Source organism: Labrus bergylta, chromosome 22 (genome assembly GCF_963930695.1).
Source record: "Labrus bergylta chromosome 22, fLabBer1.1, whole genome shotgun sequence".
NCBI lineage: Eukaryota > Metazoa > Chordata > Actinopteri > Labriformes > Labridae > Labrus > Labrus bergylta.
The window spans coordinates 6,782,233-6,797,922 of NC_089216.1; the positions used below are offsets into that span (position 1 = coordinate 6,782,233).

Below are 15,690 nucleotides of genomic sequence, written 5' to 3' on the forward strand. Positions count from 1 at the left end.
AGGCACAGGGAGACAGAGATAGTGGGCGGCTAACAACATCTGACTTAATGAGAAGCTATGTTGAGAACTTGAACGCCCCGTTCAGAGGCAAATCAGAATCCGATCCAGATCAGTCTATCACTGCGCTCTCTGCTCTGAGGAGTCGGACTGAAGTGCTGACCGCAGTGCAGGAGGACTGATGGGCAACGATGAACCATCACATCCCACGTCAGCACGATGAAAATCCACTGACAGCAGCACACACGCAAACATGCTGACACTGAAATGTGGCCTTGCTACACACACACACACACACACACACACACACACACACACACACACACACACACACACACACACACACACACACACACACACACACACACACACACACACACACAACCTGGCAATGTAATTACTTGTGTATGGGGCCTCACCTCTCACCTCAGGACACAAACTGATAAAGAGCAAGAGAGAAGGAAAGGAGGGGTGATGTAAGAGATGAAGCAGGGATACAGAGAGAAGAGGATTTGATGACAAGGGGCTCTGGGGAATCTGAGTGAGTGAGGTGCAGAGGTGCTGATGTTAGCTCTTATGAATCACTCAAACAGAGAGAAAGAAAGAAACACTCATAGAGTGAGGGACAGAAATAGAGCTATAAAGCAGGGTGTTGCACCGCTGGCTGTGACTGACAGGCAATACGGTGTGGCCAACAGAAGGAAGGACTTGTTTTGATGTTTTATTCATCTGCAAATGGAGAACTGTTCTTTTTGTCACACCGTCAGGCAGCTTATCTGCTGCCTCTGAAGCAGATGAGTATTAAAAGCCTTTCAGATGAGCGTTGAAAATAAATGTCTATATATAAGATAATTAAAACCTCCAGGAAAGAAAGGAGGTAGGATAGGCAAGAAGTATTCTGCACTAACCTTAAAAAGTGTGATCAATGCCGAGCTTATTTCTTGAGCCAGGTTCTTCCATGATTTACAGGTTTGTTGTAATAAAACTGCCACGGAGCATTAAAGAAACTGTCTCCGAAAATGAACAGTCAGCCTTGGCAGTTTTGCAGTGTGGCAGTTTTTTATCAAACAATGACTGTGTGCAACTAGGGCGAGACAAGGTAATTAAAAGTTTCCTCTGAACGAAAAGAGACGGAAAGAAGACAGGTGAGGAAGAAGTGATGGGAGTGATGGGAAATAATCAAATACAACATCAGACATGTACAGCTGTTCATCTTCTTGGATGTTTCATCTGGCTCTGTAACAAGGTAAATACTTTCAGACAACAATGCTCCCAGTGAATCATTTAGATTTCAATCTGTTGATTTACTGTCCGCCATATTTTCTATCTCATCAAACCAACATAAGTGCAAGCCAGAGGAACATAACATTGTGATATCCATTAGAATATATGCTAATGGTTCAAGTACCTGGAGATCATCTCAAAGTAGTTTTGCACCTCAAGGTTACCTTTTAGCTCTGGAAATAGCAGAAAGTTTGATCTTGGACAAACAGGCCTTTTTGAGCTCACTAAAAACTGAACCAAGCTAAAAGACAGTTAAATGAAATCAAAATGCTCCAGTACTTCAGACATAATAGTACTATTCCTTGGAGGGCTGTGCATGATACAACCGCTTTTATCACTTGAAATAATGCAGTGTTTGGTAGGGGTGGGAGTCACATTCGTTGTTAATACAGTTTATAGCGACTAATTGATGTATTTTATTTTTTAATCACTATTATAAAAATGGATCGTTTCACAGCCCAAGTTGTCTCACATAAAAGTCCGCCCATGCTGAGGAGTGTCTGACTGAATGACTGCACGCTCTGCCATCTGAACCTTATCGAAACCCTGCGGGGTGGTTAGAAGCACAGTGCATGAGGACTGCAGGCATTTCTTTCTTGCATTTTGATACTTCAATGTGGTTTTAAAGCATCTAAACTGGTGTAATAAAAATATACACATATATTTTAATCTAACTTTCTACAATACCAAACTGTAAAATAAAGAATTAGGAGGCAAAGCAACAACATCAAATAGGAAATCTGTGCATTTTTGGTCTTCTGTATTTACAGGCGTCTGCATAGGGTGAATATAAAACGTAAAGTATTTCAATACTTCAATAAAGTGCATGTTATCACTATGAGGCTTACAATGCACTTCTGAATATCACTGTCCTCAAAGCAAACAGAAGCTGCACAACTTGAATTTATACCCAAACAAACTATACATCAGAGGCCACTGTACTCAGCAAACAAACCCTTTTGACCAGCCCCTTTGCTGCTGCAGACTTTTATCATCCTCATAAACAATCTTTACAAGCTCTGTGCTCATCAGTTTTTATACACCCTCAGAAAAGACTCCTCTCCCACACACAAACACAGACACACACACACACACACACTTCGGCAGTTGCCACTATCTAATCCTCTCGGATGTGTAAGAGTGTCTCTGCATGTGTGTGTTTTTGAGAGTGTGAGCACTTTACCTTGGATGTGCTGCTTCTTGATGATCTGAAGCGGCTGTCTCGGCAGGGCCTGGAAGTTCTGGTTCGGAAGAAGACACAATTTGTTAGTCAGCAGGAGTTAACTGTCGCCCTGCTTAGTGTGTACTTATAGAAAGTTGTACTGGAACAGAGTGTCATTACTCTATTAAAGTGGGTCTTTCCATTTTCCACATTGTTTTCTGCAGAATAAAAATTTCCTGCTGTGTGGAAACCTAAATAAACAAAAATAGCTCCACTTAAAAGAAGAGAGGTCAGCTGTGTGTAGCTGCAGCCGCTCCCAGCAGGCTCTCTTTGAGGCTGTAATAAAAAGATAGAGGTGACAATCAACTGGGTGTGCTTAATTCATCACCAAGCACATGTCTTTTCTCTGTAATTGATTTAATTTCGATTTTTGATGATCAGTTAATGTGAATGTTTCCCATTGCAATACATGCACAGGTTTTAAACATCAAACGCCTGTCCTGCTTATTCTCCAAGCAGTGGAAACATCATGTAGTGTTTAGCTGCTTTGTTTGTCTGACTTTAGAAAACACAAAATGCCTGATGGTGCAGACACACTGCTTGAGAAGCAACCATAGCTCCAAGTCATTGTGCCTTGCTGAACAAGCATGCTGAGATAGCTTGCGGCATAGAGCAGGCTGATGGTGCGACTTTTTTTAACAGCTTTTCTCCCTCTGTATGTCATAATCAAAGGAAACGGTGATACATTGTGAAGAAAATAAACCTTGTTGGGTGCTGGTTTACTTAAAGACTCCTTGATTCAAGATAACAACTGACCAGTGGAGCTGGGCAGTGTTTCTCTCTAGGCGTATTGAACTTGTGCAGTCTGTCCCTACTGGGAGTCCTAAGGTTCCTGCAACACCTCAGGTCTTTTAAAAAAACAGATAAGACATCTGAAAATAGGAACAGCTTGATGCTAACTGGGTTCCTGGCCCACCCTGCATCGACCCACTGAGTAACACGATACATTGCTGATATAGAAAAACACATGTACCATATTACACATATGCAACTTTTTTCTGCCTAAAACAGGAAAAAAGGAAAATTGATAACAAAGCGTTCGATAAAGGGAAAAAAGGGTTTAGACTCAGCAGTTCCATTTTAATCCCTGTTAATCCCACTGTATCCACTTTTTAAAAAACACACACATTCACACACACACACACACAACTCAAGGAGTGTGCATAAGGAGGATATTTAAACCAAGGACATGCAGGACAAAGTGTGTGCATAGACACACACACACACTAACATCAGAGGGATTCCCATCATGAGTCGGCGCTCGTATGTGGTCAGCTTGACCCCACAGTCCATGTGCGCGCTTGTGTGTGATCCAGAGAGAGAAAACAGCTCTCTGCTTTCACAACTCATTCATTATTCACAAGAGAGGAAGGGAGGGAGGGGAGGATGAAAAGAGAGGACTGCAGTGGCAGGGTGTGGACAGAGGAAAATATACAACAGGGACCAGGAGCCAGAAACAATCACACATACACACAAAAACACACACACACACACACACACACAAAAACACACACAGGTTCAGCTATGTTGCTCCTTGTGCACATAAGACATGAGACCTGCGGTGTGTACCCTGGGTAGATGAATAAGCAAAGGGCAGGTAATTATAAGTGTGTGTGTGGCTGCTCTCATGTCCTGTGATTGGACTGGAGATTTAGTGTGATGGAGGTGGAACGCTCAGCTTTCCCATCATGCACATGTTGGTTGTGACAGCAGTATAAAGTCTTCAACATACAGTCATGCAACAAATCACGCACCAAATATTACACAAACTCTTCATGATGTATCCTGCTGAATAATAACTCAATTATTGACCAATAGAGGAGCACAGATAATGGACCGACAGTTTACAAACCACATGTCTGTTATTGTTTACACTTGAAGTCGACTACTTTTACTCAACAGTGAGCACTGTCCTCAGTGTCCTGTGTTTCGATACAAAGCCAAAACGTCCATTTGCTTTCATGCGGGACGTCGGATGCTAGAGTGTTAAAACGAGAAAGGCGATCAAAGAGATGGAAAGGTGGGAGAAAAAAAACAAACAGAAATCAAGGGATAAGAGATTAGAGCCGGAAGAGAATCAAAGAATCAAAGAGGAGCTCAAGCGTGTTTTCCCTGCGTCACTGCAGCTTGAGAGGGAGAGAAAAGATGAATGAGAGGTTTAAAAAAACAAGGAGAAATATGAATCACTCTGGGTCCGGTTGCAGTGTTTACTGCTGACTGCACAGTTTTTAATATACATGAAAACCTCTAGTGCATCAGAGGATCAGCCTGTTATTCTCACACACATACAAACAGCATGAACGAGGCTTATTGTCAATAATAAATGTTTTCCTTTTTTTTTCTTCACAAAAAGACGCTGCAATTACATAAGCACAAGGTGATACGTTGCTCAATGACCTTCAGTATGCATGACACCAACAGCTCTTGTGACAGCATCACCTACTGGAATAAAAAAATCACTGCAGGGGCTGTATGTCAGATAAGACGAGTACATATGTACTGAATGTGCACAACGACTCACAAAGAGACAGAATGTGTACATGACCGAGACATAGATACAACTTCAAATGAGAACACACACCGTTTACACCTGCACAGTGAGTGGTCAAAGTCATTATCCCCCCCAACTGTGTCATGAGGAACAGAGAAACGGTTCATTAGCAGACGCTGTGTGAGTCAGACAGAGAGAGAAGAAGAAGTAGAAAAACACAAACACACAAAAAATAAAACAAATCTGTGTATTTCACTTACGTTCTTATAAATGTAAAAGTCTCTAAATTATTTTGCAAATAAAGAAAAGCAGGCGCACTAACACACCAGGTAAGCATCGGTATCGAATGCAATCAGCAAGCATGGCGTCCCACAGTATGTATGGCCTATTAAAATGCAAACGAGACATGCACATGAGTGTTGGCACAGGATGGGCTCCATTGGATTTTGGCTGATGTTGTTGTTCCTCCCCTAATTACATCAAAGTGCCGTCATGAATACTTGTTGGAAAACAGCACATACATAAATATTCCTGGGTTGCCTGCACCAATGACTGCCAAACACACCAACGCTTCTCCTGCGCTCATGTACTCTGAATAGGCCACTTCATCATGCAGATGTGCCTCTCTTCTGTGTTGTTCATTGTGAGCAGCCTTGTTCCTTATTCTCAATAACAACCAAGAGTTGGTGTTTTTCACCCCCCCCCCCCCATCTCCATGTGCTAATACAGACTCACAATGGCCTGATAATGAACTCGTAATTGGTACATGTCGCTACTCCAGTGGGTGTACATGGACCCCAGAAGAGTAGGACAATGACACTAGTTGCAAAAGCGCACCGCTTAGCATTTTAGATCAGCTGACATATGCATGCTGGTTGATGAAGGCTGCTTCATTAGCAGGTAATATGCAGATAACTGAACAAGCACATGAAATATTTATTGTGGAAGGGCAAGGCTGTGTCAATATGCATGAATGGGTCATAATGAGTGCTGGTCAAGGAGCCTTTAATGCTACATTAGGCAACATTATTTCATTAGAATTCTGGTTAAAATACCAACGTTCCTTTGAATATCTGATATGTGTCAGTGAAAACCTGTCGCTTTATTTCTTTTTGCACTGGAATGATCATATTGCTTACTGCTACTTTAAGTACAGCATTAACACAGACAGCACTATAGGCTTGCATATTTGACTGATTTATTCCCCTCCTTCGGAAAGATCAATCTGCTCTTTGATTTAAGAATAACCACATTTATGTATTCTGAACACCCAGACCACCTGTGCTCATGAACCAGTTAGTTAACTGAAGAGCATTTCCAGATCTAGCTCCACGACTCACACCAGATTGAACATCAGAACACTTTGCATCAAATGAAATCTGCACACCGTCTGCTTCCTGTCCGGTGTGATACTGGAAGCCTTTAGTCAACCCTACTCTGATAATGACTTTCTGCAGCTTTGTTGTAAAGGAGCAACTTCTGTTCAAACAACAGAATGATCATCCTTTCGGAAACCTGAATTACATGCAAAGAGATATCATACAATCTTCATGTGGGATCAGATTGGGACTGATAATGTTGCATATGCCTACAGGTATGTGAACAAAGCTTTTGGATATATAACTCTTAACCTATCTTGTAACTTTTTAGTGATATTGTGTGTGAGTATAAGTCCATTTATATAGATACTAGTTATAATTATTAATTTTGCATTAAACAGGCTGTCAGCACAGTATTTCTAAGCAGCATCGCTTTGTTGTCATTTATTTTGAAATGATAAGAAATTCTGCACCTAGGTGTATTCCCAGCTGCTCAGCTTGTATTAAGCCTCCAACAAACTTAGTGTGGAAGGATGCGTCTGTGTAAAACACTATGCCTGAATGTAACATTATAAATCTGCATTCACTATGAATTAATAAATGGTACTACTTCATTACATAAACACCTTAATAACCAATTCCATTTCCACATTGCCGCAGCAGTTCATCCAGCACTAGTTACACACAGATCGCAGTGCTTACATTAAATCAAAGTTGCGCTGCCGTGTGTTTTCATGAACCTGATGTTACCCACAGAGAGATGGAGCGAGAGAGTCAGAGGAGCTCTCCCTGGTGAAACAGATGGGGACGGCTGAATCACCACACTGGAGTGGGGGTAATTTAATCACACTGCACCAATTTTATGACTCATTAAGAGAAACATATGCAAACACACACATTGCTACATGCACACACTGTAGAATTTATCTCCATTCACACTGTAACAAGAAGCAAACACAGACTCGCCATAATCTGTATGCTCAACGCGAGGAGATAGAGATGGGTCAGCACCTGGCTGCTAAACCAAGAGCCGATAGGTGGAGTGAGTTGTCTGACCAAAGGGGAATAAGATCCAGGGTTGAGGCAGCTCTGAGCAATCAACAGCTGTCTGTCTGAACTACGGTTGTCATGATACCAGAATTCAAAGTCAGATACAACTTTGATACTGGTTGCAATACCATGGCAACGGATATAGAGTAGTTGTCCTAGGCACCTAGTATAGGGTAATTCCTTGTCTTACCAAAACATTCCACTTTTCTTTTGCTCGCTGCAGTTTTTGGTTCAAAATATGACTGTAGATCTTAACTTTTTTTTTTTTTAAAGCTTTGGTATTTTTACGATACTATCTCTCAATAAATAATGGAGATTGCATGATTTTAAAACTCGTGGTATCGAAAAGTATCAAACATTTTGACAACCTTATTCTAAACTCCTGAATCAGTCCTGGTAGCAACGCTGAACGAAACCAGTGTAAATGACAGTGGCCTTGTCTGAAGAACTGTGGCACATGGGTAACTGAGGCCGCAGTGTGACATGCCAGAGAAATTATTTATAGCCAGTCAGCATTAGTATAAAACTGGGTTACTATTGAAACACATTGGAACAGCCTTAAAACCCAGTGGTTAGATATTTAGGAATAAATAAATTCCTCTCAGCTACAGTAGTGTCATGAATTGTATGCATAAGGTAAAGAACATATGTTACATGATATAATGTGACGCTTTCTCTAACAGCCTTTTCACTTAAAACTTTACTTTGAATAGGTTAGTACATGTTTGCAATCTACTCAGTGTGTATCCAATGAATACATAGTTTCTTTTACGTTTTGCAGAGCGATTTTGGTATTTGAATTATTAAAGTATTCTGGCAGTAGTTTTTTGTTTTTTTTAAATGGTACTATCTGTTTATTACAAATCCAAACTACACTCCAACTCAGCACCCACTTTTCTCTCCCTAATGTGAGTAAAAAAAGATGAGAAATGTATGATACTTTATATGTCAGTCAGTGAGGGTTCAGCCAGACTGCCAGGGAGTCAGCAGAGAACATGAAACACTCACACTGCAGTCAAGAGCTTAGATCAGCCCGGGGAGGATTTTCACTAAGTGTGAGACATTTAATGAATGAATGCAGAGCAGCCTTAAATGAGCATTTAGCTGCTTGAGAAGCTCTGAAGAAAACTGAGCACACACCCCTAGAAACTTGTGAGACTTAACATACAACGACTGATCAATAACAAACTTAAGCAGGAGTCTTAGATATTGTAATAGTCCATAATTCATCTACAAAAAAACAGATCTGTCTGGAGAAAAAAATAGTGCCAAAGGTATGTAGTGTGGTTGCTAAATCAACAGATAGAGAGAAATGGGGCCAGATATGAACAGCTCATAAATCTGTTTTCATTGGACGTGCATGACTGAGTAAACTTGATGCACTTTTGGGAGGCATCAGGATATAAATGTTTGAACATCATGTAAGACTCATGGAAAAGATAAAAGGTGGATTCCTGCATCAAGGAAGAGTTGTATGAGCGTTCGATGCTTCAAAGCATGAGGAAGCGTTAAATATTATATTCCCCGTTGCAATGCAATTAAAAAGTTTTATTTAAGGGACAGTGTATGAGCTTCATGCAGTGAACGGGAGGATTAGTAACATATGAACAAGAAAGAAGAGATGGGTGGAGCAAAAAAAATGTGCGTTAAAAGCAAAGGATGAATGGCAAAAAATAGACTAAGGTTAAGAGAAAGAGAGGAAAAAGCAGAGGAGAAAAAAGACCCAGAGATAGAAACACTGCATATGCAGACTCGCACATATATTTTGGCTTTTAGCCGACAAAAATACAAGAGGAAGAGCAGAAAAAAATCCTCCCTGCAGCGTCTCTCGCTTCTTGCAGCACTTTTAAGCTCAGCAGTAGTCGTAATGCTGCCCTGCTTTAAATCAGGCACCCGTTTGTTACTGCAGTCTGGCTTCACCCTGTTTGAACCCACAGCAGATGAAAGCTATCCCCTCTGCAACGCTCTTCATTTGAATGCGTGTGTGTGTGTGAGTAGGGTGTTGAATATCAGAGCAGCTCCCTTTTTACCCCCCTCGACCCAAAATGAACAAACTGCAGCTTTTGTCCTTCATGTGACACGTTGGTTATCAAATAATGACTGAACTTCATTCATACGCTGGAATTATAAGAAGGGGAGACCAGTGGGAGTTGACTCTTCTCCCTCTCTGCTGCATAATGTTAGCTCTATGTTTCAACCAGTAAAGCAGCAGAGCTCATTCTATTCTGTCAGACGAAACAGAAGACTTTTAGAAATCTGTTGCACAGATCATGCCCTAATGAACGCAACAAAGTGGTGTTGAACAGCAGCCGCACAGCAGTCACATATATTTTGCACAAATTCCTAAATGAGATTGGAAATCTCAGTGTGTTCACTGTTTTATATATACATGGCTGATTGTGTGTGCGTGTGAGTGTGTGTCCCAGCAGTATTCAGTGACAGAACCACTGGACCCTGACAGCTGGGTTATGTCAAAATGAGTTATCGACTCAGTCCCATACTGAGGAGGGGTGAGAAAGAAAGAGAGAGCGAGATAGCAGAGAGAAAAGCGTTTGCTTGCGGTTCTCTTATTTTTAAAATGTGTTCTCCAGCACGTTGTGTCTGAGTTTCAGAGACTGTATGTGAAGGAATGAAGGGAAAACATTTTGATTATCAAAATATTGACAAAGAAGTCTATCTCAATCATGAAAAGTTCTGAATTAATAATTAACCTTTATTTATGCATGAGGAACTTATGATTTATGATTACCGACCTCTATCACTTCGCATTGATGTGTGTCTTATTTGTGATTTCATCAAAGTATTTGTTTCCTCTTTATAAAAAAGAAAGGTAGTATGATTTCTTATGTTTGTGACCTTTTAAGAGGTTTTTTTGCATTTATGATCATTGTTGAGATAATATTGGGTCACTTTTGAGGGCCTTTTCTTGGAACAGTTCGAAAGTTGAACCAGCTCTGAACCAGACTCCAGTTCAGCACCATGGAGAGCTCTGGTAAAGCACAGCAGCTTCAGTCTACAGCAGCTATGTATGTTATGTGTTTCAAGACCAGAGAAAGACAAATAAATAAAGACATGGTGTGTAGGGGAAGCAGACGGGTCTTACTCACTGGGTGCTTCGCTGAGATTCTCCCTGTCACCACACTGGTCTGGTGCCATGTAGAGGAAATGTAGTTCTGATGTTTTGTCAGGAAGGAAGGAGATAAAAGAGAGTCAGACACAGAGGGAAACAGATCAATGAAACATATTAAAGCTGAATAGTTTCATAACATAAAACACATTTTTCAAATACATTTCTTACAGACTGATTTCTTCTCCGTTTTGTTTAAAAACACGCCGACAGCTTCACTCTGATCTGCTTTTGGACTGTTAGACATTGTTAGCGCTGTAAGACTACACGCTGCCCAGTCTGAACAATCTGTTTGCAGAATGAAGTGCCAGTAGAGTTGGTGCAGTAAGCGGACTGAGCAATCATACATTTGTACTTTTTGCAAATTTATCAGCATGATAAATAAGAAGAGTGCTGTCAACATGGCTGATGTTCAGCTGGTAGTAGAAAATTAATAGATGAAGTACAGCTGCACATAAAGTTTTACCTTGATTATCTTTTTAGTTTCTAAGTTATTTTTTTTGTCAGTGAAAACAAGACTTTTTTTTAAATGCAGGCTATTCAAGGATGCTGAAATGAACCACCTCCTGACTTCTACATAACGGTAACAAAAAAACAAAAACAAATGCTGTAACTTGTTTTTTCACCTTTTTTCAAAGGAGAACATTTTTTTTCCCAGCAAACTTCTGTTCCCCCGCTACATTTTTTCTTTAGAGATCCAAGAACGAAACTCTGGAAATGATCCTGGCAAACTTTCTCTGACTGGTTAAAACTTCTCTTTCAAATGTTTTCAAAGAATGTAAAAAAAAAAAAAAATCAACAGTAATGAGGATAAACTTTTTTTTTCATCTTGAAAAACGTTTTATTCCGCCAAACTTACAAAGATCAAGATGGCGAAAATTTATTTTTCTCAACCGTTTCTCACACAGCGGAGAAATCACCTAAGATCAGTCTGAGAAGAATCTACTTTTTTTTTTTCTAACTTGCATCCAAGAGGCTACATATAGTATCTATTCAGCACAAATAGCACTCCATATTTTGAATCCCTGCTATGAGTAATAAAGTTTTTGTCAGCAGCCCCCTCCACTTGCTGGAATTGTTGTTCACTCTGGCTTTGAGACCAACAAATGATTCACCACCATCAGAAGCCAAACAGTTCTGTTGACAGCCAGACACACTCATCTGCAGAGTTGAGTAAGCACAGATTTTACAAACACAAGCTGCTGCTTCCATACAGAAGAAAACAGAGTCCATGAGAAGACTGTAAAAACACTGATGCGTAGCTTTTCTCTACAGCAGAGGCATTAAACAGGACTGAGAGGTGGAGGAGGCCAGCTCAGGAGAGATCCAGGTTACTGTTGTGACCTGAGAGTGATACTTTTTTGTTGTTTTATAAGTTCATATTTGAGTGATTTCCATATACTTGCATAAAAACAGCAGTTTAATGTAGACTCACCTTGCTCATCATGCATGAGAGAATCCCATCAACAAAAGTGGACTTGATTTTGTGAACCTAGAGGTTACAATGTAGACAACTGTTAATAGAAAAGAAGGGATAATAATTCAAGATTTTCTACTTTTGCAAAAATGTATCCATACAATTTACACCAAGAGTTTTAAAGGAGGAACGTTGGCCTGAATTCAGAATAAACATTTAGCTTTCCATTTGATTAAGACAGCAAGAGACTTTAATCAGAAAAGAAACTGCTGACTAAACGGTTTCTGACAATTATGACTTATGAATATTAGTCTTGAGAAATGTTTTTGAAGGTCTCTGTCTCGTCTTGGAATCGAAAGCATTTTTACTCTGTCTTGTCTCGGTCTCAGACTGGGCAGACTCTGGATTTTAAATCAAGACCACCACTGATTGGCTATTTTGCCACGTCGTTACTTTGATTCTAAGGAAAATGCCTCTTCCTAAAAAAAGAATAACTTCAACTCATTTGTAGTTTGATTTTTATCCCCTGGTTACGGCGGCAACCTTCCTGATGTTACGGTCCAAGTGAGTGACACGCCTGCTGCACACAAGATGGTGATTTTTCAGTAATGTTTATGGTCTTGGTTTTGACTCGGTCTCAGTATCAGAGCACTCTTGAGGTCTTGACTACAACACTAGAATAAGGAAAAGGTGCAAACATGGCTGACCTGTCTGTACTCTAGAATAATCTTTGGCAGAGGGTGCAGGTCCTGAAGCTGCAGCAACTGTGGAAACATGACAAAGGTGAAAAAAAAAGAGACTTGGCTGTCTTTGTAGAATATAAATGGATTTATTAAACAAATATTTTGTTATTAGCTGCAGATCTTTTATGTTCCATGGTTCCTTTTGGCCGTTTGTTATGTTAGATTTGATTACCATTGATTTGAGGACAAAAATGATAGATGTGTTCTTGTGTGTGTTTGTGTGTAAGTGTGTGTGTGTTTGTGTGTGTGTGTGAAAGTGTGTGTGCCGTACTGCAGCTTCTGATGTTGACTGCTGCTGTTTGTTGACGGTCTTGGGAAGTTTCTTGTTCTCGCAGCGCTCGTGGAGGCACAGCTTCTCAAACAGGACCTTACAAAACCACAACACCCACAGAACCATAACATGACAACATACACAAAACACACAGAAACACACATGTAGAAAAGTGTATACATTTATTAAATACAGTCACACAAACACTATGAGGGAAAAGGATCATTTTCTGACTTTAATAAAATACGAGTGAGGCTGTCAGACGTTGTGATTGTTAGTTTTGCACGTTAAACACAACTGCTGATGTAGAGGCTATAAGTGCAAAAACACAGAAAAAAATACTTTTACACTTTAAAAAAAACACACAAAGGTACACACTGTCCGAAGCTGAGCACTGCTGGTGACCAAGAATATTTCTCCAGCAGCACGGTGGGCATCCTGCTCCAACTGCTTCATCTTAGTCTGACAGGAAGAGAAAAAAAGAGACAAAGAGATTTATCTATGCCACAAATACTAACAACATTTTGGATGTGAAAACCCTTCAGAGAGGTTTTCATCAGACCTTCAGACCTTATGCCTTTGATTATATATGTTTCAAAATGCAGAAGGACCTTTGACCCCACTCTAACTTAGCCCCCCCAGGGTTTGGCCTCGCATGACGCCCCTGATGGTTAGCTTGAGTAAAACTTTTTTAAGATGTTTACATTATCAAACACGCTTTCCAGGACTGGGTGTGAGCCCTACAGTTAAGAAACAAAGGTTGTCTGAGGAGAGGAGTGTTCATATGTGTAAGACCTTCCTTTAAAAGACAAAAGGAGGAGCACTCTGTTAGCGTGTCTGATACAGTCGCACAGCAAGCCTGTTAGGATCCCACAGACAGACTGACCACAAACAGCATTAGCTACAACTTTCAGACTCCTAAATAAATCTATATGTACAGAGGAGCACACACAGAAACAGCCAACTACACTTGTATACCATGATAAACGTGTCAGGGTGTGCTGTGGGGGACACCCACAGTGACTCATTTCATGCCTGAGAGAAGTTGCAAACACTGCTTTACAACCCGAGAGCAAAGAGAACAAGATAAGAACTGAAACGCAAAAGGCAGACTGGGTGAAATGTTTGAGGGACAGAAGAATACTGACAGTTACGGGGTTCAAAAGTTAAAATGTGGGGCCAGGGTGTAGCTAAACTGGAAGAGCAGGCACCCCATGTACAGAGGCTACAGTCCTTGTCGCGCTGGTTGCAGGTTTGACTCCTGATCCTGACGCTGTTTTGGTGCGTCTCATCCCCTACTCTCTCTCCCCTACAAATAATCTTTAGGAAAAATAATTGAGTTGTGATGAAAAGACTGGACCTTTCTGTATTTATACCGTCTTCCGTCTTCTTCTCAATTCGTTCCATTTTCAACTTCTTCTTTGGCCAATTCCCTTTTGCTCGTGTCACCCTCATTCATTATCATAAGCACCACCATGAGGAGTCATGAGGTGGTGAGAATGGCCAGTGGAAATCTATTTAGGGCACCACATTTTTATTTTTAAATTGAAAGATCAACATCTGGCAACTGCGCTTTGATAATACACAGGATGTCAGGATGAAGATATATTGCCGTATCGATATTTTGTTCCTCCCTTAAAAAACGCAGATATTTGTAAAGACAGGGAAGTCGGACAAAATGGAGCTGGCAGACATATCCCCAAAATTCCAAAATGTGTTTCTTCCTCTCTCTGTCTCCCTCTTCGCCCAGAGCAGCCTCCAGACTGTCTCATCAATATTGGATGCTAGCCCCCTTAGTGCTGTTTGACACACACACACACACACACACACACACACACACACACACACACACACACACACACACACACACACACACACACACACACACACACACACACAGCGGGTGTGGTGGAATATTGTAGGGCATCTTTTTGGATGCATCTTGTGAAAATTTGGACTTTCAGTCTCATCTTGGCATGATGGATATTTACAAAGGATGCTTCACTGACCTTAAAAGTGGTGTCGGACAAACAAACATAACTTTTGTCCTACAGAGTTTATAAAAACACTTGCAAAAAAAAGAGAAAAAAAGACCATGCGAGTGTGTTTTTAGGACGCAGGTTGACAGACAGGAGAGATCCTCTGTTTGGTGTTCAGACGGAGGGAACCTGACAGGTCGGATAAAAAAGAAATCTGACACGACACAGTGGGGACACACGTGGCTGCACTCACACAGGCACCTATTACAAAAACACAAGCGTGCGCGCACATAACTCTGCAGCAGCCTGCGGAAACTTCAGTGCCTCAGAGTGTGGGTGTGTGTGTGTGTGCTGAGGCAGACAGTGATGCTCCTTCCTGCAGCACAGGCTCTTGAAGGAAAAAGACAGACTCTCTTTCCTATTTTTAGTAACACGGCAAGAAAACCACTCCAAAAAGCTCCACAACAACACCCCCGCTGGCGCCTGCAAGACTTGTAACTGGGTTTGAGAGTGTATGCGTCTCTCCGTTAGGAACATGTGTGCATTCTCAAGCGTCATATGTGTGTCTTGGTGTGTCTCAGACCATTCTCAAGTGTAGTCTCCTGAATTGGGTTTTATCTGCATGCAAACAGAACTGTCCCCAGAGAAAGTCCACCCACCTCATCACTAATCCTCCCCAGAAGAAGAGAAGAGAAACAGTTATTTTTTTCTTTCTCTGGCTCTGGAGGGAGGTTTTCAGCTGTTTCTCACATCCTCCCACTGTTTTGCTCCCATTTGTTTTAATACAGCA

The 15,690-nt window shown here is 41.0% G+C and overlaps 1 protein-coding gene across 1 annotated transcript in view; it reads right to left on the reverse strand.

Annotated features, from left to right (window-relative positions):
- poln (polymerase (DNA directed) nu) overlaps nucleotides 1-15,690 on the reverse strand; it is a 56,244-nt gene that overhangs the window by 29,738 nt on the left and 10,816 nt on the right. Inside the window, exons 10-15 of the mRNA XM_065950922.1 lie at nucleotides 13,300-13,383; nucleotides 12,922-13,017; nucleotides 12,615-12,671; nucleotides 11,926-11,982; nucleotides 10,471-10,536; nucleotides 2,465-2,522 (exon numbers count right to left, since the gene is read on the reverse strand). Of these exons, the coding sequence (XP_065806994.1) occupies nucleotides 2,465-2,522; nucleotides 10,471-10,536; nucleotides 11,926-11,982; nucleotides 12,615-12,671; nucleotides 12,922-13,017; nucleotides 13,300-13,383 (418 nt within the window). The remainder of the gene's footprint in view (nucleotides 1-2,464; nucleotides 2,523-10,470; nucleotides 10,537-11,925; nucleotides 11,983-12,614; nucleotides 12,672-12,921; nucleotides 13,018-13,299; nucleotides 13,384-15,690) is intronic.